The following is a 25,554-nucleotide window of genomic DNA, read 5'->3' as shown; positions in this document are numbered from 1 at the left end:
TGACAGAGACTCTATTATCTTCATTTTTAGAAATGAAACTGAGGCACAGGGAGGTCAAATCACTTGTCTAAGATCACTCATCCAAGGTAACTCCAGCATCAATGCTGTTAAATACATACCAGCAATCACACCAATCACTCTGGCAACTCGGCCATTCTCTTCAAGTTACCCATAGTTATTAACCCAACACCCATTACTTTTCTTGATTCCCTCCTGTCCTAATCGAGATAGGCAGAGACATAATCAGAGGACATGGTCCATGTGGCTCTATGTTGACCCATGCCATGTTCCAATTATCCTGCTGGTCTGGCCCTTCTTCTAGGGGGAATTCAAATGTCATTTACTTTTGTGAAAGTGAAAGTCGCTCATTCGTGTCCGACTCTTTGCGACTCCATGGACTATGCAATCCATGGAATTCTTCAGGCCAGAATACTGGAGTGGGTAGCTTCTCCCTTCTCCAGGGGATCTTCCCAACCCAAAAGCTACTCTTTAAAGCAGAGAAGAGTTTCCTCACCAATAAAATACAAAAAGGCAGGTTCTTAAAACATTTCCTAACAAAGATGAAAGTTGAGTTGCCAACCTTAGGTTCTTGAGCTTTGGAAGTCACACTGAAAGCAAAGGAAAGCGCCCACCTGAATATAATAGAAAGTCATTTATGTCCTTCTTAAGTCTCTAACTGTATCCATGCACTGTGCTGTTTTTTTATCCATTATCTCATTTAGTCATTATTCTACAGACGAAGAAACCAAGGCAGAGAAAGGTTGAGTTAGTCCTACCATAGTCACACAGCAAAGTAAGTAGCAGATCTGGGATGTGAACCAGGAAATCTCATTCCAGAGTCTGAAATCTTAACTATCAATATTTACTAAGCTGCCTCTTTCGACCTAAAACAGTTATATTATTGTGTGTAAGCCAAGCTGCTGCTTACCAATAGAATAATAGAGTTTCAGAACTGGAGGTCACCTAGACTCAATCTTTCTATAGCAGGCCCACAAGCCTTGGTGAAATGAGGGTGAGGGGAGAGAGAGAGTGTAAGATGACCATGTTGGTTTTGCCCGGATGTGGGTGACAGCTAGAGAGTTCGGGAAAAGTAGAGTTCCTTTCCTTTTCTTTTTTTGGGGGGGAGAGTGAGAAAGTTGGGGATGTGGGAGGTTCACTGACATTCAATTTTAGACATACTGAGTTAGTAATGCGGGTGAGATATCCATAGAGAGATGTGGAGTATGCATTTGGGGCTCAGGGGAAAGTGACCAGAGAGCTAGCTACTGAGGATAAAAGATGAATAAGGCCTCTGGCAAAAAAACATATTAGAATGAATGTAGCATATACTCATTGATCAGACATGTATCACACACAGATAACAATATAGTAAAAATGAAATTGTAGAATTACATACAAGATGGACAGAACACCAATACTCAACTCAGACTGGGGAGTCAGGGCAAGCTTCTTGTGGAGGGGGCATGAATAGGAATTATCCAGAAAAGGATGGGATGGCGTGTGTGAAGAAACACGGAATAGAGAATACAGCAAGCCTAGAACAAAGAATAGGATTAGCAAAGGCCCATTTTCAATCACTGGTTTAGCATATTACAAGAATTACAATCAATTTAGAAGTCAGAAATGGGAATTAGAAATGGGGTTGGAGAGGTTGATAGGCAAGATTCCACGGGTTTACTTATGTCATGCTGGAGACCTTAAACTTTGTATCAAAGGCAATGGGAAGCCTTTAGTGGGAAGGTGAGGTCTTTTTTTAATTTTTACTGAAGTATAGTTGAACTGCAATTATGTGTTAGTTTCTGGTATATAGTAACATTACTCAGTTGCATATATATTCTTTTTCATTATGGTATTACAGAATATTAAAGATATTAATAGTTCCCTGTGCTATACAAAAGGACCTTGTTGGTTATCCATTCTATATAAGAGACTGCATCTGCTAATCCCAAACTCCCATTCCTTCCCTCTCCCACGCCCCTCCCTCCTGGCAATCACGTCTGTTTGCGTCTGTGAGTCTGTTTCTGTTTTGTAGATAAGTTCATTTGTGTCAGATTTTAGATTTCACATATAAGTGATACCATATGGTATTTGTCTCTTTCTGACTTACTTCACTTAGTATGAAGCGTGGACCTCTAGGCCCATCCATGTAGCTGCATATGCCATTATTTCATTCTTTTTATGGATGGAATGTTCCACTGTATATACGTAACACATCTTTTTTTTAATCCATTCATCTGTTGATGGACATTTAGAGATGAATGGATAAAAAAAGATGTGTTACATATATACAATGGAATTATTACTCAGGTTGTTTCCATGTCTTGGTTATTGTAAACAGTGTTGCTATGAACACAGGTGTGCAAGTATAAGACCTATATTTTAGCTAGGTACTCTATCAGCTGTGGGGACTGTGAAAGTTCCATTTTAAGAGGCAAAGGAGAACCAGTTAGGAGGCTTCAATCCAGATAAACAACTAAGTTAAAGTGGTAGTAGCCATGGAAAAGGAAACAGTGGGTTCAAGAAATATTCAAGAGGTAAAACTGGCAGGACTTTATGAAAGACAGGATGTCATAGTTCCTAGTTTAGGTAGGTTTGGTGGGGACAGTAGCAAACTAACATAGCAAATTTACCCCTGAAAACAGAAAATACAAGGTCAGGTTTGGGGAAACATTACTAGGTAAGCTTCAGAAATGTTGATTTTTAAGTGCCTATGAGATACGAAAGGGTGTTAAAGCGTGGTGATCTGGCAATTGGATATATGAACCTAAAGGCAAGCACACAGCTACAGATGTCTTCAGATGTACAAATCTTTGAAGGGACTGGGGCCTCGCAGGACAGTATGCATATAAGAACACTGGGGAAGTCCGGAAAAAGTCGGGTAAGGAAGAGTGCATACCTGGTGGGCTGACGGAATGTTTCAGATGGAAATGTGTGTGGGAGAGACTCCAGCATGTACGTCTGCTCAAGGAAAGGTGTCCGAAAAGATTTACAGCAGAGAAAAGACTAGAGTTTGAGAGGCAGTGTCAGGAAAATAAAGCTTGAAAGAAATTTGAGGAATGTTCATAACAGAATAAAATTAGGAATTTGTTTCTCTGCAAATCAAGAAAGAACGAGTGGCCAACAGTGTAAATGTTACATGGAGACGGAGCAAAGGCAGGACTGAAAAGTTTGCACTGCATTTGGCAATAACACCCCAGACTTAGAGAGTCATCTGATTAGCAGTTCCTTCCTCTCTTGTTCTTCGGCAGCCACATCAAGCGACTGATTCACACTGAAACCGAAAAACAAGTCAAGGTTCTAAGTTTTTCCCATGGGCTGCTCTTACATCATCCTGCTCTCATACAGGTGATGTGTTTAGCTTACATATAAGATTTCATCTTGGATACTATTAAGAGTTTCCTCTTTAGAATGGTGTCCCAGGGACTTGAGATCCTCAGGAATTCTAATTTTTCACTACTAAGGTTTCACTAGTAGGTCTTTATATCCTGTTGAGTCACAGATAAAGCAGTTGTAACTTTCAATATCCATGAATATACACAGCCTTTGAATTACAAGGGCTAGATTTAAGATTCTCTGACTTATGATGGTGTGAAAAGCATTCCATAGAAACCATTCTTCAAACTCTGAATATTTACCTTTTCTCAGGCTAGTGCTACACGGGACGATAGTCATGGAGCTGGGCAGTAGGCTGCAGCCTCCAGTCAGCCATGTGATCACAAGGGTAAACAACCAATACACTTACAATCACTCTATACCCACACATCTGTTTTTCACCTTCAGTACAGTATTCAGTAAATTACACAAGACATTCAACACTTTATTATAAAATAGGCTTGTGCTAATGTAAGTGCTCTGAGAATGTTTAAGGGAGTCTAGGATGACGTGTAGATTAGGTGTATTAAAAGCATTCTGACTTTTCAGCTTACTATGCATTCATCATGACATGACCCTGCCATGAGTTGAAGATCGTAGTCAGTTCTTAATTATCTGGGTCCTTAGAACTACTTTTTTCTACCTTGAAAGGCGGGGAGAAAATGATAAGTTACTATGTACCATGGTATCAACCACTGTGCTAGCAGTTCTCATCTACACTAGTTCCTGCATGCCTTACAAAAATTATGAAAGGTAGTAAATGTTATCTTTATTTTAGGGTTGAAGAAACTGAGGCTTTGTGAGATTATACAAGCATCTAAAACCAGGTCTGCCTCCAAAGTCATGCTGTTTGCACATTTTTTTCGGGGGGGGAGGGGTAAATCTCCACACACTGAACTTTGTTCTTTTTCCAGCTTTACTGAGCTATAATTCCCGTATAACACAGTATAAGTTTAAGGTGCAGCAACATTCTTTTTCTTGGAGTCATTTCATTAGTTTTAGCATGTTTGCCTTAGATACTCAACTTACTGCAATGTGCCTGTTCCTACATTCTGGCAAATAGTCTTAGGGGAAGGGAACTCCCTCTCCCGGTCCTCCGATGTCCAGATCCTACCTTCAAGGACCAATTATGACTTTGTACTTTCTTTTATCCTGAAAGAAATCTCTCCGTCCCCTGAACTTCCATATCAACTTCTCTATTACTCTCCAGGGCACTTATCACCCTCTATCTTGAATTCTAATTATTTATGTATGTGCCTTATCACCCTTACAAGCTTGTATTGCCTTGGCCTTTTCAGTTCAGTTTGATTCAGTCACTCAGCTGTGTCCGACTGTTTGTGACCCCATGGACTGCAGCATGCCAGGCCTCCCTGTCCATCACCACCTCCCAGAGTTTACTCAAGCTCATGTCCGTTGAGTCAGTGACACCATCTGACCATCTCATCCTCTGTTGTCCCCTTCTCCTCCTGCCTTCAATCTTTCCCAGCATCAGGGTCTTTTCAAATAAGTCAGTTCTTCAAATCAGGAGGCCAAAGTATTGGAGTTTCAGCTTCAGGATCAGTCCTTCCAATGAATATTCAGGACTGATTTCATTTAGGATGGACTGGTTGAATCTCCTTGCAGTTCAAGGGACTTTCAAGAGTCTTCTCCAACACCATAGTTCAAAAGCATCAATTCTTCGGTGCTCAGCTTTCTTTGTAGTCCAACTCTCACAGCCATACATGACTACTGGAAAAACCATAGCTTTGACTAGACAGACCTTTGTTGGCAAAGTAATGTCTCTGCTTTTTAATATGCTGTCTAGGTTGATCATAACTTGGCCTTTTAAGAAAGATCAGAGTAAGAAATAGCCCATAAAAATCTACTTATACACATATATAATACATACATTATACTATTTAAGTATTCACTGCATTTACACAATTTCCCCTATATCATGCACATTTCACCACATGAAAATTGTATCTCACAAACAGTACCAGGAAAAACTCTGTTCCTGATCATTTTTAATGATATGTTTGTTTTTCCTTGTCTTTATTGCCAGGAAGCTCACATTACAATTCTGAGCCCAGTCAGAAGAACTAGACTGACCCTAATGTTTAAATTTTTTTTTTTTTGCCTAATACTCTTTTCCCTTTATTAATCTTAAGGTGTATTTTTTAGGCAAGTGATCATGAATTAAGTATGATAAAGTATAAATTAAGTATGACTGTATTAGCAAATACAGTCTAAGTACTTTGCAAATAGGACCTAAGTTTGTTACATCTACATTCCTAATGGTATGTAGCACAGTCCTGGCATAGAGTAACTGCATTCAGTTAATATTTGTGGTACGAGGGAATGAAGGTTTGAAAATTATATATAGGTTTCAATCGACCACATTCTACTATGTATCTCTTCTGTAACTTTATAATTTTTCAACGTCATTAAAAACATTTTTGATGAGCTGCTAAACACCTTACTGAGTAGCCTTGGGTCCTTTTTGCCATTCCGAGAAGGTTTATTCTGTCCTTACGTCCCTTCGGCTACCTCTGTGCAGTTATGGGAGCACAGCATTGACATTACACAGTCTAGATCTAGCGCAGCAGGAATGAGACGGGCTCCGGGACATGAACCCACATCCTGTCTCCTCCGCATTCTTCTGGGTACTTCGTCCACCAGGCAGGGCAAGTGCATGTTATTACCTTCCTGGTCTGAACAACAAGTAAGTATTTTGGCTTTTCTCAGGATTATGCTCTGCTTAATGTTATGAGTTTCCCCAGGCCCGAGCAGCTCCCAGGTCATAGAAGTCCAAAGAGTCTGGCTTCCCTGGCTTGGGCCAGTCAAGACCCACTCATGAGAAGTTCACTTTCTGTTCCTCGTCAGGCAGGTTGCTTCTGACCCACTACTGCAGAACCTGGTACCGTCTTCAACTTCTTCCATATCCAGGTTGACATATGTAGAATAAGCTTTGCTATTAATATATTAAAGTATATTAACATATACTGTGTGCTCACTCGCTCAGTGGTGTCTGACTCTTTGTGATCCTGTGAACCACAGCCCACCAGGCTCCTCAGTTCCTGGGATTTTCCAGGAAAGAATACTGGAGTGGCTTGCCATTTCTTCCTCTAGGGGATCTTCCCGGCCCAGGGACCCAACCTGTTTCTCCTGCACTGACAGGCAGATTCTTTACCACTGAGCCCCCTGGGAAGCCCGTATTAATACATATAGTATTCATTAATTAGACTGTTACTGCACAGAGCCATCAACTGGGTTTGTAAGGCACTGAGTCACTATTTGGATGTCCCCTGTGGTGACAAGAGAATATGACAAAGATCATGTCTTTTAATGTGTAGCTACTTTTCGGCCTCATAGTCAGCTGGTATGCACTCAAAATTCTCATGAGTCTGCTGGTCAGGTTAGCTTCCTGCTGCATACTACTCCACACTATAATTTTTTATTACACAACTAGATAATAGAAATTTCCTCTGGCAACTTCTTTTTTTTTTTTTTTTGCGTAAAGAAATTCACGGTGAGCTATTTCATAAAGAGTTTGAAATATTTACTTTCAAGCAACTCCTCCAGCTCAACTCCAGAAAAATAAATGACCCAATCAAAAAATGGGCCAAAGAACTAAACAGACATTTCTCCAAGGAAGACATACGGATGGCAAAAAAACACATGAAAAGATGCTCAACATCACTCATTATCAGAGAAATGCAAATCAAAACCACAATGAGGTACCATTACACACCAGTCAGGATGGCTGCTATCCAAAAGTCTACAAGCAATAAATGCTGGAGAGGGTGTGGAGAAAAGGGAACCCTCTTACACTGTTGGTGGGAATGCAAACTAGTACAGCCGCTATGGAAAACAGTGTGGAGATTTCTTAAAAAGCTGGAAATAGAACTGCCATATGACCCAGCAATACCACTTCTAGGCATACACACTGAGGAAACCAGATCCGAAAGAGACATGTGCACCCCAATGTTCATCGCAGCACTGTTTATAATTGCCAGGACATGGAAGCAACCTAGATGCTCATCAGCAGACGAATGGATGAGGAAGCTGTGGTACATATACACCATGGAATATTACTCAGCCATTAAAAAGAATTCATTTGAATCAGTTCTAATGAGATGGGTGAAACTGGAGCCCATTATACAGAGCGAAGTAAGCCAGAAAGATAAAGACCATTACAGTATACTAACACATATATATGGAATTTAGAAAGATGGTAACGATAACCCTATATGCAAAAAAAGAAAAAGAGACTCAGATGTATAGAACAGACTTGTGGACTCTGGGAGAAGGCGAGGGTGGGATGTTTCAAGAGAACAGCATCGAAACATGTATATTATCTAGGGTGAAACAGATCACCAGCCCAGGTTGGGTGCATGAGACAAGTGCTCGGGCCTGGTGCACTGGGAAGACCCAGAGGGATGGGGTGGAGAGGGAGGTGGGAGGGGGGACCGGGATGGGGAATACATATAAATCCATGGCTAATTCATTTCAATGTATGACAAAAACTACTGTAATGATGTAAAGTAATTAGCCTCCAACTAATAAAAATAAATGGAAAAAAAAATTTACTTTCTAGTAGAAGTTGTAACTGTCATTGTCGATTTAAAAATGCCAAATCTAGGCCTATGCTGCTGCTCCTGCTGCTGCTAAGTCGCTTCGGTCCTGTCTGACTCTGTGCGACCCCATGGATGGCAGCCCACCAGACTCCCCCGTCCCTGGGATTCTCCAGGCAAGAACACTGGAGTGGGGTGCCATTTCCTTTTCCAATGCATGAAAGTGAAAAGTGAAAGTAAAGTTGCTCAGTCATGTCCAACTCTTCGTGATCCCATGGATTGTAGCCTACCAGGCTCCTCCGTCCATGGGATTTTCTGGGCAAGAGTACTGGAGTGGGGTGTCATTTCCTTCTCCAATCTAGGCCTATATTCCTTAGATATCAGGAATGAATGCTGAATTTTAAGTCATTATCACTGATGACATATTTTCATCCATCCATTCACTAAATATATTTTTTAAGCAACTACTCTGAGAACACCATGAATTCTCTGGCTAAAATACTGAGTAAGAGAAGCCAGGAGAGCTAAGTCATGGTCAGACTGCATAGGGCTTTATAAACCATATGACTGAGTTTTGGTTTTATCCTAAGATTCATGGCAATCAAAAGAAGAATTTTAAGAGTGTGATGCATCACATTCACATTTCATAAAGATCTTGATTTTCATAAGGAAAGTATATAAATAAGAAGCAAAAACTGTGGCTAAGACTGATGATGAAGATTTGGATTATAGTGGTGGCACCTCAAATAAAGAAGAGAAAGAACTTGAAGACTTGGGAGTTGATAGGAAAGTTAGAGAGAAAAAGGCGAGGAACAAGTCTTTTGACTTGGGTAACTGGTGATATACATTGAGACAGAGGACAATGGCCAAAGAGAGGATTTATAGGAATGTTGTAAATATAGTTTAGGATAAAGTGGCATTGAGATTAAACAGTAATGTAGTAGATACTCAATAAATATTTGTAAAATGACTGAATAAACCTCCAAAAAAGCTGTCAAATTTGTAGTTGGAATCTAATATCATTCATCTTCTCTTTTACTTAAATAGTTAAGAGTTTCTTTATGTTGTGCCTTGGCAGAAAATGCCTATGAGAATCTGAATGCTGTATAAATGTATAATTTTCAGTGTTAGAATGATAAGATCTGACAATGTAGCTTTATAGTATATATGTCATCCATTGTGGCAAGCAGGTGTTACCTGAAAGCTATGATTATTTCAGTCCCCATAGCTCTGCCTATAATGTGAGGCAGAAAAAGAATTTTCTCCTGGTCTTTATGACAAATAAGATTAAGTATCAAAGATACCAGCTACGTGTGGCAAGAAATATGAGACTATCCTTTTGAATGCTAAGCAGGAGGTATACATAATCTCAGAGTAGGTGGAAAAGGACAGGGTCTTCGAAAGTAAGCTATGGTAAATCAGAAACCCATATTTAGTAAGCTGACCTTTCTCTTATACTTACTGTAGTTTCTGTGCTGATTTCCATTTTGGTTCACTTAATAATTAGAAAAAGTCTTTCCAAAAAAAAGGTCAGTCTTCATGACAGAGAAAGGGTTTAACTGTGAAAAATGAAACGTAAGAGTACTATAAGAAATGTAGGTAATCTAAAAAACTTCCAGCCTTGGGGTAGGACAGGGCTTTCTAGGCATGAGACCAAGACAGAAGTCATAAAGGAAAAAAGACTGATATGTCTTATTACAGTAAAAATGTAAACTTCTATAGGGCAAAAAAGCAAAAAGCAATAACAACCCACCCCGAAATTCAAAGACAAAAAAAAACTGTGACATCTAGAAGGGCTCTTACAAGTTATTAATCTCAGTTTAAAACCCCCAAAATACAACTAGGCAATTCACAAATATAAAAATAATATCTAATATTTGGGGGCTTTTGTGTGCCAATGTGGTAGTTTACTAAATGGCTAAAATGGCCCCATCCCTCTACATATTTATACCTTCCTATAATTTGAGTCTGCTGTTCCCTCCCATCAAAAGTCAGGATCTATTTTCCCATTGTTTGAATCTGAGATGGCTTTATGACTTGCTTTGGCCAGTCCAGTAAGCTGTGGCAGAGCTGACAGAATCCCAGTTCTAAGCCTAGGCCTCCGGAGGTCTTTATACAATCCTATGCTCATGGAAGCCTGCCCTGCCATGAAAGCAAGCCAGTTAGTCTCCTGGAGGATGAGAGATACTGTGGAAGGGAGCCAAGTGGCCTCAGCTTTGGCCACCCTAGATCCCCAAACATGTTAGAGAGCTTGGCCAAGATCAGCAGAACTGCCTACACAACCCGTGGCTGACTCGAGGTGCAGAATGAGCCCAGTCAGGGCCAGAAAAACTGCCCAACAAACATATGGATTTGTCAGCAAAAATAAATATTTATCCTGGTTCTCCACTGAGATTTAATTTGTTATATGCATTATTGGGGCCATAGTAATGGATTTAGCCTAACAATGTTCAAAGCCCTCTACATGTATTCTCTCTCAATCTAAAAAGGTGATGTGAATTAACAGAAAATAGATGCATATTGTTCTCTGGCCCTGGTTCCTGACACAGAGCTCCTAAAACACTTGTAAATCCCTAAGCTGGTAAGAGCTTCTTTTGTTCTAATATTCCATCTCTGACCCTGGTTCCTGATACAAGGCTCCTGAAGCCCTGGAGTCTTTTGTTCTCATGAGGGGACTCTGGATGGGCTCCGGGATGAGGGTTGGTCACTAGAAAGACCAAGCCATGATTTCAAGCTTGGAATTTTCAGCCCCAGGTCCCATTCTCTTGAGAAGGGAGAAGGACTGAAAAATGGAGTTAGTGACTGATCATGCCTACCTGATGGAAGATGCCATAAAACCCCTTCGGAGGCCTTCCACAAGTGAACACACCCACACTGCGGGGGGAGGACACCCCAGCTCCAAGGGGACGGAACCTCCTGGGCTTGGGATTCTTGAAGACCTTGCCTTATGCATCTCCTTCTCTGGTTGCTCATCTGTATCCTGAAAATGTCCTTTAATAAAGTGGCAAATGTGTTTCCCTGAATTCATTCTGTGAACCGCTCTAGCAAATTAATAAAACCCAAGGTGACTAAGCAACTTTCACTTCACTTCACTTTAGGAGACGGTTGCGGGAACCTCAGATTTACAGCCCATGGGTCAGAAGCAGAGGTGAGAACATGGATGTGCAACTACCTTCTGAGGAGGGCGGGAGCGGTCTTGTGGGACTGAGTCCTTGAGCTGTGGAATCTGACGCTATCTCCAGGTAGAAAGGGGCAGAACTGAGCTAAATTACTGGATACCTAGTTAAGAGAATTGCTCGTTGTGGTAAAATACCTCACACACATCGTGACCAGAAGCGTTGGGAGTGAACTGTTCTGTGGGAATAGTAGAGGAGACTCTCAGCAGAAGGGAGAACTAGGTCTTCTAGTCCAGCTGAGGACAATTTCCCCCTCTTGTCTCATCCCCTGCCCTCCTATCTGAAATGTATTCCATTCTAGTCACAATGGCCTCTTTGCTTTTTCAAACGTAGTATTTGAGGCACAGAAAGGCCTTCTCAGTGAGCCCTTTTCAGTCATCTCTGTAATTTTGGGGTGCCCTGTTTCTGGCTTTACTCTTGCTCTTTAAAAAAAAAATATTTATTTGATTTTATTCACTCATTGCTGCACGTGGGCCTTCTCTGAATGCACAGGATTCTCATTGCAGTGGCTTCTGGCTTCTCTTGTGGCGCACAGGCTCTCAGCGTGGGCTCAGGAGTGGAGGCAGACGGGCTTAGTTGGCACGTGGGATCTTTCTGGACCAGGGATTGAACCCATGTCCCCTGCACTGGCAGGCAGACTCCCAATCACTGGACCACCAGAAAGTCCCTACTCTTGTTCTTGGCACAATTCCCCATCTAACATACTCTATATTTTCCTTAGTAACGTCTTCTGCAAAGGTAAGCTCCATGAACACAAGGTATATTGGCTGCTGTGTTCACTGTTGTATCCTTAGACTGGAATCCTATCTGGCACACATTAGATGCTCAGTAAATATTTGGTGAGTGAAGAAACCAGCCAATCAATTCCCAATGAAGAGATGAAGAAAAAGATACAGAGAAGTTAAGCAGCTTTGCCTGCGATCACAGTGTTAGTGAGTGGCAGAGCCAGCATACAAATTGAAGCAACCTGGCTCCAGATGACTATAGCCTGTATAATCTAGTCTAGACTGCCTGGCCATAGGCATTCCTAATGCAGAGGCTTATGGATGTATTGTACAATATGTACTCAATAAACATCAACTTCCTTGGTTCTTCAGATTTTAATCTAGGTGCTTCTCCCTATGGAAGTTCTGTGTGTTGTGTGTTAGTCCCTCAGTCATGTCCGACTCTCTGCAACCCCACAGACTGTAGCCCACCAGGCTCCTCTGTCCATGAGATTCTCCAGGCAGGAATACTGGAGTGGGTTGCCATTTCCTTCTCCAGGAAAGTTCTGTGCTTTGTCTTAATCGAAGAGGTGACAGAACAAAAACAACAAAGATCAAAATAAATCTTCCAACTTTTAAAAATCCATTTTTATAAATAATTTCAGCCTAGCCTTTGATAATTGTTAACTATTAACCTTTCCTTTTATTAGTCAATTTTTCTTTTTCTAGCACCATTGCTCTAAAAATTTGGGGCATGTATATATTGGATTTGGGGGGAGAACTTCAATTTTATTTAATTATAATCAGATACATAAATATTGTTTAAGTTATAGATGGCTGTAATTTAATTTGTCTGACTTTCTAAGATTTCCCATATGAATAAATTCTCATATCAGAAAGCAAACAAATTTTATAATAAGTTTCCACTTATCAAATTGGTAAGGATAAAAAATACTAAAATGCTCAGTGTTGGCAAAGGTGTAGGAAACTAACATTGCACATTCTGCTGATAAAAGCATACTTTGGTAGAAATATTTTGGCGGAGAATATGTGGCAAGCACCAAAAACCTGAAGGACACGCATACCGTTTGATGTTCAAATTCCATCATTAAGAACTCTTGCTATGGAAATAATTAAGGACGTAAGAAAAATTTGATAGCTAGAATGTTGATCTAAGCACTGTTACTCATAGTATAAAGTTGGAAATAGTTGATATGTCCAAAAAGTAGAGTTTATTGGATTACCAAACCTCCCACAAATGAACTACATTATAGATATTTGTATTATGGAATGATGTTTATATTACAGAAAGATTATAGAATAAGTATTATATAATCTCATATTTGTAAAAATATGTCTGTATACAAAAAATATTTTAGAAGCTATTAATGACTGGTTCTTCTGGATAGGTGAATTGTGTATACTTTCTTTTGCTTATCAATAGATAGTTAGGTTAGATAGCATCACCAACTCAACGGATCTGAATTTGCACAAACTCCAGGAGATGGTGAAGGACAGGGGAGCCTGGTGTGCTACAGTTCATAGGGTCACAAAGAGTCAGATATGACTTAGTGACTGAACAACAACTACTACAGGGAACATGTATTGCTATCATAACTTTACAAATAAAGGTTCTTTGTTTAATGGAAAGATGAAATTAGCACTATCATAGCTATAATTTGGACTAAGCACTGTTGAATCATTTCTCTCATTTCTCTGACCATCTCAACAATCCCTTACTTTATAATATACATCAGATTTTGCTTGGCTCACATGCTCTGTCTGCAATCTGGCCTCCATGAGGGGAAATTCTCCTGGTTTAATTGCAATGACAACAAGAGCTGAAAGAAATCTTAGACATCATTTAACCTACTCCTTTTCATTTTACAAAATAAGAAATTCAAGAGAAATCCAAGAAATTGGGTGATTTAATTAAGGTCACAAGGTTAGATGAACAGCAACTACAATTCAATCTCCAGATTCCCAGTCTACTTATTCCCAAGAAATTGGCTAAAACCCCACATCAATGATCCTGGCTGCCATGCTGACTTTGGAAAGGGGGTCTGTAATAACTCTGGCTTCAGGAAAACCCAAGAGAAATCATAAGCCAGTTACCTAGTTACTCATGTAACACTAAATGAATTCCCAAGTGTCAGAGGGAACAGGAAAAAGATTAGGGGCACACAGAGGGCCTTCCATGTGGTCAAGTACTTACTCTTTAAGGAAGATACAGGTTTTGAAACAGAGATTCTGTTATTAAGTCACTTTTAAGAGCCTGGGGTTGATGACTACTGGACCATCATAGAGTACACTGATTAACTGCAATATATGCCCTTGAGTAACAAAACAGTTGGTACACTCATGGTAGATTGCTAGCTCCTAAAAAAGTAACAACTGTATGGCTTTTTAGGTTTATTTCCTTCCATGCATAAACAAAGAATCTGCATAACACGTATCAGTGGTTCTCAAAATGTGGTCTGCATTACTGGATGAGCATATGGGCAGTAGTTCTTGAGACCATTTTAAGGAGTACGTGAGGTTGAAAGAATTTCATAAAAATACTAAGACATTATCTGCCTTTTTCACTTGGTTGACATCTGCACTGATAGTGAAAAGCAATGGTAGATAAAACTCTAGGCACCTTAGAATATTAGAAAGATATGTGTAACACAGTGAGCCACAATTTTCCTAATGATAAGTGTCTGATATTACAAAATCATGTATAGGTTAAAGATTCATTCAAAGTGTAAGACAGACCCATGAATTTTAACGTAACAGTAAGAAAAAAAAGTACATTAATAGTTTCATAATTCACATGGCAACCACCCTTCAAAAACTACCACTTGTCAAACTGATGTGATATCAAAGAATATCCATGATTATCTAAAAAATTCTATTAAAATACTTCTCTTTTTACAACTACACATGGTGGGTTGGATTTTCTCAATTTTCTTAAACCAAAAAAAACCAATACAACAGAAAAAATGTGGAAGGAAGCAGATGTAAGAATCCAGCTATCTTCTATTAAGTCATACATTTGTTTTGCAAAAGTACAAAACAGTGCCACTCCTAGGATGGTTTTTATTTAAAAAAAAAAAAAAAAGCAGAACAGAAAATAAGTGTTGATGAAGATGCAAAAAAAACTGGAACTCCTATGCTTTGCCAAAGGAGTGTAAAAAGGTATAGCTACTGTGGAAAACAGTATGCTGGTTCCTCAAAAATTAAACATAAAATTACCATATGATTCAGTGATCCCCCTTCTAGGCACATATCCTGGAGAACTGAAAAGAGACACTGAAGCAGATACGTGCACACCAATGATCACAGCAGCATTATTCAAAACAGCTAGAAAGTAGGAACAACCCAACATCCGTGGATGGGTAACTGGACAAATAAAATCCGTACTCCAGAGTAATATTCAGCCTTAAAAAGGAAGGATATTCTGACACATGCTACAACATGGATGAAGTTTAAAGACACACTGCTGAGTGATATAAGCCACTCATAGAAGAACAGATATTCTAAGACTCCACTAGTATAAAGAACCTAAAATAGTCACATTCAAAGAGAGAGACAGAATAGTGATTGCCAGAGACTGGAAAAGGGGATAATGAAAAGTTATTGTTTAATCCCCATACAGAGTTTCAGTTTGGAATAATAAAGAAGTTCTGGAGATGAATAGTGGCGATGGTTACATAACAATGTGAATGCACTTAATGTCACTGAATTATGCACTTAAAGATGATTAAAATGGTAAATTTTATTTATATATTACCCCCCCCCCCCACACACACACAAACCCAAGGGGGGGGGAATCCATAATGTCACCCTTCTCAGTGATTTTTTTTTAGGAAACATTTTGGAAAATGGTTATTTTTTATTAAAAATCTTTGGCATGTAACAAATGTATTACTGTTAAAAAAAAAACTAATAAAACCTTTTAAATCTCCCTGGTTTCATTTCTAATACAGTAAATATGGAAAGATATAACCCATATAAACAGAAGTTCTTAGGTCTTCAGTAATTTTTGAGTGGTAAAGAGATCCTGAGATTAAAAAGTTTGAGAACTACTGTCTTATATGAAATTTATTCTTTCTTCTTACACCTGTGTTACATTTCCTCATTTGCTGGTATAGCTTCATTTGACAGCTCTACCACCTGCAGCCTGCAGACTAAAAGGACAGCTTGAAATATGGCCAAAACCATCACACGAACTCTTTATGATTGTTTTATGGTTCCCAATGCACCAAAACTATGAAGACTGAACAGCGTAAGATGAGTGACAACGTACAACAGAAAACTGTTAAAAAGCTTACACGCTGACTGCTATGTTCTAAAGTGGGTTTATAAGGATCTAGCGAGAAACACACATTTCCCTTTTTCTGTTGGTTCTTCACTCGGATTTCAGTTGAAAGCTAGATTTGGGAATGCGGGTGATAGTCGCATTGTTTCTGAAAACCACTCCATCTGTCTCAGCGGGGAAAAGAATTTTCATTCTCTCATTCACCATCTTGCTACTAGTCTATTGCAGAGGGGTGTGGTTAGGCGCTAAGCAGTCTATCCAAAACAGCGCTGAAGCTGCCCCAAACCGTGTCCAAGCAATCTTTTCCTCCATTTTGGGCCATGTCAATTTGCCCCGGCAAGAAGCAGAATGTTTTATATGGAAGAAGTAAATGAAAAGGAAATTAGAAAGCATGGACAGAAATAAGCAGCAAAATCACTGCGATTCCATTCCGCGTGGATGTTAAACGATGTGTGTGCCAACGATGCACACGAGGAGTAAATGAGAATTGTTATCTGAGTCTACAGCTGCCCTCACTTTTAACGACAGGTCTGCAGTTCCGGATGGGGGCGAATGTCCAACGATTTTATCCCCATCATCTTTCTGCACTCCTTCGGGCCGGGCCTGTGACCAGTCTGACTGCTTGCAGTCGAGGCAGTCCCAAACAAAGGGAATGGATGCCCTCCCGAGGGAGCAGAGGAAGGAAAGGTGGCCCCACGTTCCCGCGCCAGGTGTCCCTTGGGGTAGACCAAGAGGGCGGTGGGGAGGGAAGTTTCCAAGAGCGTCGTAGGGGTGCTGTTGTGAAAGACTGGGCCCGGGGCGCCCGGCACTGACCAGGCAGAAGACCCCCGCCCACGGTCAAGGTTAACCCGCGCACAGGAGGTACCTGTGGAGGCCTCGCACAGCCAAAAGGCACTGGACGATCATGGGAGAGCCGGGAGGCGACGGTGGCTGCGGGCGCGGTGTCCTCCGGTCTGGGGGTGGGGGTGGCGGGGCGCCTGGAAGCAGTGCGGTGGCCTAGCGCAGGAGGCAACCGTGGCGGCGGCTGCCAGCTGGGCCTGAACCCTCCCACGTGCGGCAGCCCCACGCTGGCGCCCACTTCAGCCCCGCCCCGGCCCCGCCCCGGCTCCGCCCCATGCGTCTCGCACCGCCCCAGGGGCGGTTCTGGCGAGACAGCGGCCGGGAGCCAGGCGCAGCGAGGAGTGGGCGGAGGGGCGGCGGCGGTCTGGGAGCCGGGGAAGTTTGGGCCACCTCTGGCGGCGGTGCTGCGCTCCCGAGCCAGGCTGAAGCCCGGAGAACCAGGGGCAGGCGGACACCCTTACGGACGCCCTCGGGCTGCTGCCACCGTTTCGCATCCTCTTCCCTGGTAAGGGGCTGCTCTCTGGGAAGGGTGCGTCTCTCGCCGCCCCAGTCCGGGCCTGCACGGCTCACCCGCAGCAAACGCTATTGAGGCTAAGGCCAGGCCCGGGTAACGAAGGGAGGGAGAAGGAGGTCTATGTGCTCCGGGGAAAGGAGCGGGGAGAAGCCTGGAGGAGGTTGGGCTTCTTCATTTTGCCTCGCGTCCCCTCTCCCCCTCCCCATTCTTTTTGCACCCTTCTGCCCTGGGTCCTTATTTAGGACTTGCAACCCCGTGGCCTATAGGCTGGGCTCTCTTTTAAAATAAGCACACGAGTAATAAACGTCTTCGCGGTGGGTACCACACCCTGGCTTTGAATTAGGGAACCTGGGGAGCAGATGGATGATGCGATTTAGTGGAAATAAGCCATTAATGCCGGCTGGCCCTGCGCCACTGTTTGGATGCGATAGTATTCCATGTGAATGAACATGACCCGGAGCGTTCAGTCTGTCCACGAGAGCACAGCTACTGCAGAGAGCATTGGTCGGCTTGTAGTATCCATCGACTTGGGCAGTGATTATCTGACATGTCTGTTGATTGAATAGAAATGGCATTTTTATTAAAAATGACCCTCAATGGTTGAACAACCTTTCACTAATGCATTTCCTCATCCCGTAACTGTCTCCACCTACGAAAGTAGGTGGACTGTAAATTATGCATACATTTGAAAAAAAATCTCATGCAATAAAGGAATATGCCCTGCGTGGATTGGCTTCTGAGTCAGCAGTATGAAATCTCCCTCAAAATAGTACTAAAGCCTTTTGGGGATTTCTGTATCTGTACCCCTATCCTTATCTGTATCTGTACCATATAAACTGTTAAGATATAGTGAACTGTTCAGTGAGAATGCAAGCTTATATTGTACATGTTTTGAGAAAAAATTTACTTTTGCAAGTTTTAGCATAACCTAGTATTCCTAGGTGTAAATGAAAATGTTATATATTACCATATCAATATTTTGTGCTCTCTTGACTTTAAAAGAAAGGAGTGAAAGTAATACAGGCTTTTGTTTTTGCTTTTTACCTTTAATATAATCTATGACCTTTGTGATTTATAATCTTCTTCACTACTTTAAAATTACTTAGTTCAGTGTTTTCCTTTTTCTAATCAAGGAAAAGTTTAAGCTTTAAACATGTCATCCATCAAGCACCTAGTTTATGCAGTTATTCGTTTCTTACGGGAACAAAGTCAGATGGATGCTTATACCTCAGATGAGCAAGAAAGTTTGGAAGGTAAGCACCTGTTTTCTGTGTTCATTTGTGTTATGATTATAAAGACTAAACTATCTATAAGTCTGACTGTATGATCTGTTGTTTCAAAATCAGAATATCTTGTTGATTTTTCAGGAAGAGAGATCTTATGTAAGGTTGTAATGTTTTCATTCTCTGAGGCTTTTTTTTTTTTTTCAGTTAACAACAAGATAAGAGGACTTTTGTTTATTTATTGAACAACTATTATGTGTCAGAACTATGCTATTCATATTATAGGGAAATTTTTCTCCATGGTAACTGTTAAGTTAGTTATTATCCCCATTCAACAGAGAAGTAAGTGAAACCTGATAGATTAAGTAATCTAACACAGCTAATATGTGACAAAGCTGAGATTTAAATCCTCGTTCTTACTCTGAAGATCCTCTCTTTTAATAGAAAAGCATCCAGTTTAGAATCAATATCTGAAAACACCTTAGTCATTATTAAAGCACTATGCAAAAGTCTAATAACTATTAATCTCTGACAACTTCCTACTGGGGGACTTGAAATAAGAGGATATCACCCTTGTTTTATGTTATCTTTAAATATTAGATTTGGTAATCTGTAAAGTTGAGCAGGACTTGGATGATAGCATCACATGTTTCCTTGACACCATCTTTTCTGCTTCATGCTTATGCATTAGAAAATTTAAATTCAGTATAACCATAAGAAGATAGAATTCTGCAGATGGGCTCATGAAGGTTCAGTGAGCCAGCTTTCTTGTGGCCTAAAGACTTAATTATTTCAATAAGATAGTACATTGGGGAGAATTTAATACATAACAGTAGAATTTGAATTTTCCATCTTGAGCTGTTTCTCCTATAAAGGGGGACACATCTATTAATTTCAACAAGTACTTCCCCTGTGAATATGCTTTAGGAGGTGGGGATGAAAATTGAACATGTGCTCTAAATCTGCTTGCAATCTGGTGAGATAATCTTTCCAGGTGGCAGTGAGAGAAGCTTGTGACTCGCAGTTGGAGATTGCAATCAGTCCATTAAGGTCTTTTTGTCCTCCTTGGATGTTAGACCGTGTGAAGATAAAGGGGACTGGTTATCTAAGGAAAATGTTGTTTATAGTTACTCTGTAGCAAACAGATAATAGAATCATTTAATTAAAGATGTTTGTTTTCTCATCAAAGGCAGTATAATACTTTCAAGGGCCTGAAAGAAAATCGAGAGTTTTTTAAAAACCAAGATGTTGTGTCCTATTTTGAGGGTAGTATTCAGCCAAAAATATGTGCCTTCAGCTGTGTGTTATATATGGCAGTCAGAAATGGTGCCAGTTGTTTTTGACCGACCCCTATTTTTGACTCAGTGAGTCTAATTTAATTGAACATAAAATCATGTGGTAATGTCTGCCCACCTTCTAGACATTTAAAAAAGCTCTCGGAGAGGAGCCTGAGTTCTCATACTAGCTTTACCACTCCAGGGAAGCTAGTATATTAGCATCAGCTTTGAACCTTGTCATCTGATTATGTCACCCACTCCTCTTAATTGTCATCTGCTGACATCTGCTTCATGTTTTGACTATCTGGCTCCTGCTCACTGTCTCTCTAACACTATCCTGTCTTAATTCTTGACGATTGTAATACATTCATTCATAATGCTTTCAGTTCTCTCCCACTAAGTTCCTTGACCTTCTCTACACCAAGTGATCTCACCACTCACTTGCTTGGTCATAACCTAGACCAGTGGTTCTCAGTTTGGGGTGATTTTATAGTATCTAGAGATATTTTGATTGTTGTGATGGGAGTGGGGATAGTGATATCTAGTTGGTAGAGGCCACAAATAAAGATACCACAGATGTTCAAGATGGACCCCAACAATAAAGAGTTGTCTAGTCCAAAATATCAGTTGCCAAGGTTGAGAAATTCTTCCCTAGGCCTTGTTATTGTTATTCTCCATAAACTCTGCCTTAAACGTTTCACTTCTGCTGCCTGTTTGTCCAACTCACTCCTTATAGAATTCATACTCCATCAGTTCTTTGACCCTACCAATACCTCCAAGCTGTTGATCCCTTACCTTTCCACACCCCTCTTTTTTTTTTTTTTTTTTTGCTTTCTTTTTTTCTTGGAATATAATTGCTTTACAATGTTGTGTTAGTTTCTGCTGTACAGCAGTGTGAATCGGCCGTATGTATATATCTCCACTCTCTTGAGCCTCCCTCCCACCCCCCCACCCCTCCCCTCTAGGTCATCACAGAGCACTGAGCTGAGTCCCTATGCTATATAGGCCCTCACTAGCTGTTTATTCTACACGTGGTAGTGTGTATATGTCACTGCTAGTCTCTGCTTGTTCCACCTTCTCCTTCCCCACCCCAGGTCACAAGTCCAATCTCTACAGCTGTGCCTCTATTCCTGCCCTGCAAATAGGTTCATCAGTAACATTTTTCTAGATTTCATATATGTGTGGTCATATATGATACTCGTTTTTCTCTTTCTGACTTACTTCACTCCCCCAGCTTAAAGTCCGTGGTTGATCATTATAATCACACTGGTGTACATGGCTCCCTTTCTTGCAAAACCCAGCCTTGTTTGAATCTGACCCTCCACCTACTCTTGCCCCTATCTCTGTGACTGTGTATAGATGGAATGGCACACAGCCTTACTGACTAGTCCTACTTTGAGTTCATGACCACAAGCCTCAAGGGAACCTTTAATGCCGCCCTCTGTTCCAAGTTCATTCACATTTGTGCTCTCCTTGATGAACTTTAACACTTTTCATGCCTTCTCAAAACCCCAAATCTTCTCCCTTGTACTCATTTTTTTGTTGATGTCCTTGCTTCTTACTCCATCAAGAAATTGAAGTAATAAGAAAATTCCAGAGACTCCCTCTGCTCCATCTACCTGCCACCAGCATCTATACACACATATTCTGTCTGCCTGTTACCATATACTATGGACTAAATATCTGTGTCCTCCCAAAATTCATATGTTGAGACCTAATGCCCAGTGTGATGGTATTAGGAAGTGGGGTCCTAGTGACTGGGATTAGTGCCGCCAGAGAGTTCCCTCTCTCCTTCTACCGTGTAAGGACAAAGTAAAAAGGTGCTGTCTGTGAACCAGAAAGCAGATCCTCACCAGATATTGAATCTCCTGGCATCTTGATCTTGAACTTCCCAATCTCCAGACTGATAAGCCACCCGGGTCTGTGGTATTCTGTCATAGAAGCCCAGAACACCATAGATGAACTATCCATTGTCCTTTCTAAATGAAACCCCTCTACCCACAGACTAGTTCTCATCCTGTCTCCCCTACTCCAGGCTCTCACTGTAGTTATTTTACCCTCCTTCACTTACATGAGCAAATTTTCAATCTCTTCTAGGTCATTTCCATCAGAATATAAACTTCCTCCCTTCTTAAAAAAATCAAAACCCAACTAATTACTCTTGCCAGACTACTACCCACCCCTCCCCCACTGAACTAGTGCCTGCTTTTTTTGTCTCCCTTTTGCTGGAAATTTTTTTGAAAGAATTGTCCATACTTGCTTGCTGCAATTCCTCTCCTCTCCTTTCTTAAACTCACCTCAGATAGGCCTTTGTCTCCATCTCTCCACTCACTGTTCTCATGAAGGTCATCAGTGATTTCTATGGTATGTAGTTCAAATGTTCAGTTTTCAGTCTTCATCTCACTTATTAGCAGTCTCTGATAAAGTTGATGATGGCTCCCTCATTCCCTCTCCCCCCTTATGCTTTATTCACTTGGCTTCCAGGATACCTCATACTCTTCTTGGTTTTCTTCTGATCTCATTGTTTGCTCTTTCTCTGTCTCCTTTGCTGATTCCTCTTTTCCCTGCCCTGGAATATACTAGGAATATACTGGTCACTCAGCTGGTAAAGAATCTGCCTGCAATGCAGGAGACCTGGCTTTGATCCCTGGATATATCCAGGGTCCAGTGCTTGATCCTCTTCTCTTCATTATGTGCGCTCACTTTGCTGGTGTTATAGTTCAGCCTCTTGGCTTTAACTATCCTTTTTTATATGTTGTTATCTGTCAAATGTATACCCTCAGGCCAGACCTTTCTTCTGAACTCCAGGCTTCTACATCCAACTGCCTACTAGCTCTCTTCATCTGTATGTCTAACAGGCATCTCAAGTTGAATATTTCCAAAACTGAACTCCTGATCCTCCCACCCAAAATCTGTTCTATTTCACAACTTCCCTAACTCAGTTCCCTAACTCCATCTTTTCAGTTCTTAGGCTAGAAGTTTTCTTATCATTGTGAACTCTTCTCTTTCTCTTAGACTCTGCATCTAATTATTCAATAAATCCTGTTGGCTGTCCCTTCCAAATATATCTTGACATTTTCCCACCTCCACCAATATTACCTATGGATAGAACTAAATACTTATTTACAGTGATGGCCTCTAACTAGTCTCTCTGCTTCTATATTTGCTGCTTCATTGACTCATCTTAATGCAGCCACCAGTGATCCTGTAAAACAGACTATGTCAGATCTATGTCAGTTCATAGACTCCTTCTCTTTCTCACTTGGCTTTAGTCAAATTAGCTTTCTCGCTCTGAATGCACCAAATCCTCTTTCCTAAGTCTTTTGCAGGACTTCTGTGGCGGTCCAGTGGTTAAGACTTTACCTTCCAATGCAGGGGGTGCGGGTTGATCCCTGGTTTGGAAGCTGGGATCCCGCATACCTCGGGGCCAAAAAACCAAAACATAAAACAGAAGCAATGTTGTAACTAATTCAACAAAGACTTTAAAATGGTCCATATCAAAATAAATATATAAAGACTTTTGTTACATCTGTTTTCTCTGCCTAGTATGTTCTTCCCCTAGATAACCGTAATATCCCCATCTCCAGGTCCTCTTTTCTGAATGAGGCCTTCGCTGAGCACTCCGTTAAATCTGGAACCTGCTTCCCGCCTCTGCCTTCTGCATTCCCATCCTTTTTGCCCTGTTGTACTTTTTATCATTTTTTGTTTACAGTCTTCTTCTCCATCTCCCAGTAGAATGACCGCCCCGAGAGGTTGGGAGTTTTTTTCTGTTCACTGATATATAAAAAGGGCCTTAAAAAGGACCTGACACATGGTAGGTGCTCAATAAATATTTGCTGAATTGAACTGATGAATTAAATCCAGTGATCCTGGGCATCCTAGTTAGTCTGTATCTTAATTTCTAATAGGTGGAGTTCTTTTCCCGCTTCATCTAATAGATGTGTCAAAAGAATCAGAATTGGTGATGGCAGGTGTTTGGCATATGGAAGCTTTAGTATAAGGTGCTTTATAGATGGGATGTGGTATCATTGAATAGAATTCTTTGCTTTTCCTTATCATCAGCAGCATCAGACTCTTACTGTTTGGTGTAAGAGTGGAGCAAACTTGTGTACAGAATTTCTCTAGATTTTTATGATTTATTCCTGAAAGGAGGACCATATGTAATAATCCCTGTTTCATAAATGAGAATGTTGAGGTAAAAGTGAGATAAATTGTTGTACCCAGGTTATTAGATTTTAATTTTCTGGATTAATAATGATAATGAGAGTCCTGAGTTCCAAGGCTGTGGTGGCTTTTTTTTTAACTAATCCATATGTCTCTCTAAATATGTGTTAGTGTTGAACACTAAACATTTTGGCAGCAAATTTACTTATTAAAACAACTGTGCTTACTTTAATGTGGAATCTAGAACAATCAAATGCGTAAAAGTGTAAAAACAGAGAGCGCGATGGTGGTTACCAGTGCTGGGGTAAGAGGAGATGGGGAAGTAATGGTCAAAGGGCACAACGTTTCAGCTATACTAAATAAATAAGTTCTGGAGATCTTTTCAGCATAGGGCCTATAGCTAACTGGATCGTACTTAAAATTTGGTAAGAGGGTCAGCCATAAAAAGGAACAAATTTGAGTGCGTTCTAGTAAGGTGGATGAACCCTATTGTGCAGAGTGAAGTAAGAAAGAGGAAAACAAATGTTGCGTATATATGAAACCTAGAAAAATGGTACTGCTGAATCTATTTGCAGGGAAGGAATAGAGACACAGACATGAACAGACTTGTGGACACAGCAGAGGAGGCAGGGGGGACAAATTGAGAGAGTAGCTTTGAAACATGTATATTACCATCTGTAAAATAGACAGCTAGTGGACAGTTGCTATATAACACAGGGAGCTCAACCTGGTGCTCTGTGACATCGGGGGCGGGATGGGGTCGGGGGTGGGAGGGAGCCTCAAGAGGGAGGGGACATGTGAATACTTTTGGCTGATTCATGTTGTATGGCAAAAACCAACACAATATTGTAAACCAAGTATCCTCTAATTAGAAATAAATTTTAAAAATTTGATAAGAGGGTAGATCTTATGTTAAGTGTTCTTAACACACACACACACACACACACACCAGTAAAGGGGACAAGCTCATTAAAATGTGCACTTTCTTACATGTCAATCATGTTTCAGTAGAGTGGTTTCAAAACAAACAATTGTGTTTGTCTGCCTCCTTCTATTAAGGGTAAGCTTCATCATGTGGATTGTGATTTTTGTGCTAACTGTTGTATCTCTGCCACCTTGTAAGGGCACCTTGCACATAGTAGGTGCTTGGTAAATTTGCATACCTGAGTGAGTTTTTAAAAGCCAAACTATCTTCACCTAAGTAAGTACATCAGGATAATATTTAGTGGTTCCTACATGCCAGAGACTATTTCTCTTACTATTTTTAATCAGATTGAGAATTCTATTTTTCACATTAAAAAAAGATAGTTTTTTAAAGTTTTATTTAAGATATTGGTAATGGGGAATATGTTAAGGACTTGCTTTGAAAAGAATATGATGTAATACACATATTGAGATATTATATTCTAGGTAACATTTTTCTTA

The 25,554-nt window shown here is 40.7% G+C and overlaps 2 protein-coding genes across 5 annotated transcripts in view; one reads left to right on the top strand and one right to left on the bottom strand.

Annotated features, from left to right (window-relative positions):
* The window catches only part of NLN (neurolysin), a 95,864-nt gene extending 78,694 nt beyond the window's left edge, over positions 1-17,170 (bottom strand). The window contains exon 1 of one of the 4 annotated variants that reach the window (XM_070476755.1): positions 16,977-17,170. In XM_070476755.1, the coding sequence (XP_070332856.1) occupies positions 16,977-17,017 (41 nt within the window). In that variant the 5' untranslated portion in view covers positions 17,018-17,170. The remainder of the gene's footprint in view (positions 1-16,976) is intronic. The other 3 variants (XM_070476754.1, XM_020910368.2, XM_070476756.1) reach the window with 3 other exon arrangements.
* A 68-nt stretch (positions 17,171-17,238) lies between these two features.
* SGTB (small glutamine rich tetratricopeptide repeat co-chaperone beta) overlaps positions 17,239-25,554 on the top strand; it is a 48,298-nt gene continuing 39,982 nt past the window's right edge. Inside the window, exons 1-2 of the mRNA XM_020910367.2 lie at positions 17,239-17,456; positions 18,599-18,718. Of these exons, the coding sequence (XP_020766026.1) occupies positions 18,619-18,718 (100 nt within the window). The 5' untranslated portion in view covers positions 17,239-17,456; positions 18,599-18,618. The remainder of the gene's footprint in view (positions 17,457-18,598; positions 18,719-25,554) is intronic.

Source organism: Odocoileus virginianus, chromosome 14, assembly GCF_023699985.2.
Source record: "Odocoileus virginianus isolate 20LAN1187 ecotype Illinois chromosome 14, Ovbor_1.2, whole genome shotgun sequence".
Taxonomy (NCBI): Eukaryota; Metazoa; Chordata; class Mammalia; order Artiodactyla; family Cervidae; genus Odocoileus; species Odocoileus virginianus.
Note: the sequence above shows the minus strand (reverse complement) of the source record. Positions and strands in the feature narration are given on the sequence as shown.